We start from the raw sequence: 1,283 nt of genomic DNA, 5'->3' as shown, positions 1-1,283 counted from the left end.
TAGAATGATGTTAAAAACTTCATGGGGTTGTTAACAGATGCAAGGAATGCGAATAGATAATAGTTTAGTCTCTTCAAAGCAATTCACATAAACTCCACAAAAGATGAAACAATGAAAGCTTTTATCTGTGCAACAATAAATGGAATCTAGACCAAGAAAAATACTAGAAGATTTTATCATATTCAGACAGAAGCTCAAGAAGTTGCTCTAAATATCATTCGAACAACTAGGCTATGCATGCAAGCATAACTCAAGGAAGTGGCCAATACAACGCAAACTCGGGAATTCTTGCATAAAATTGAAGTGACAGCATGTATGAAAGGAAAAGTCCTCACTAACTACATCTGGATGAAACCTAATGAAGATGTACTAAAGCTAAACTCAGATGGCTTAGTAACAAACAATAATACTGGATTTGGAGGAACTCTACAAGATAGTAATGGAAATGTAAAGCTAGCATATACAGGAAGCAATGGGAGTCGCTCAGTACTATTCCAAGAGCTTCAAGGTATAAAATATGGACTCATTGGGAGCGTACATCTCTCCAATAACAAGATCATGGCAGCATCAGATTCACTCAATGCAATTCAGATATTGAATCAGAAAGTACAACCCCCTTATAATTGCCTCAACATTACTGTGGAGATAAGGGAGCTAAGCACAAAGTTTCAACAGATAACTTTCAACCATGTCTATCGTGAGACAAATAGGGCAACAGATTACCTAGCCTCACTAAGACACTCCTTCCCTAGCACTGCACCAAAAAGATAAAAGTATTTTTTTCCACCCTTTGATGACTGCCAGTACAAAATTATAGAAGAGGACAAGGATGGTAAAATGTACTCAAGGTTATCTTAATTAATACAGATTAGGGTCTACCATAACCCATGCTTATTTTTTTTTTTAAAAGTCAATAACAGACTTAGTAAAAACATTGTCATTAGATTAAGAATTTAGGTTTCATAACAAACAATCATTTGAGAAATTGATAGCTAATCACAAAGAAATTAAAAAATGGTGATGCAAAAGAAACACGAATATGAATTTACGCAACCATAACAATTCATGTGATAGGCATGACATGAAATTGAGGTATCATTCAAGAAAATTCTTGAAGATTTCATGGAAAAAGTTGACATAGAGAAAAAACCAAGTTACAATTTTGATTTAGAAGATGGACACTACACAGAAAAAATCAGGTTCAGCTGGGTAGGAGGACACCTAAACATGCATAAGATAATAGATTACAACTACAATGACCTAAAAAAATGAACAAAATAAGA

General features: G+C 34.2%; 1 protein-coding gene across 1 annotated transcript; it reads left to right on the top strand.

Moving 5' to 3' along the window:
* The first annotated feature begins 315 nt into the window (after nucleotides 1-315).
* On the top strand, nucleotides 316-771 carry LOC147509260 (uncharacterized). Its single transcript, XM_086597755.1, has one exon. It carries the CDS (start codon nucleotides 316-318, stop codon nucleotides 769-771), a length of 456 nt encoding a protein of 151 aa, XP_086453881.1.
* Nucleotides 772-1,283: the final 512 nt, after the last annotated feature.

Source organism: Coptis chinensis, chromosome 3, assembly GCF_015680905.1.
Source record: "Coptis chinensis isolate HL-2020 chromosome 3, ASM1568090v1, whole genome shotgun sequence".
Classification (NCBI taxonomy): Eukaryota; Viridiplantae; Streptophyta; class Magnoliopsida; order Ranunculales; family Ranunculaceae; genus Coptis; species Coptis chinensis.
Note: the sequence above shows the minus strand (reverse complement) of the source record. Positions and strands in the feature narration are given on the sequence as shown.

Excerpts from the sequence above, each read along its gene's own strand:
- LOC147509260 (XM_086597755.1), top strand. The coding sequence starts at position 316 with ATGAAAGGAAAAGTCCTCACTAACTACATCTGGATGAAACCTAATGAA.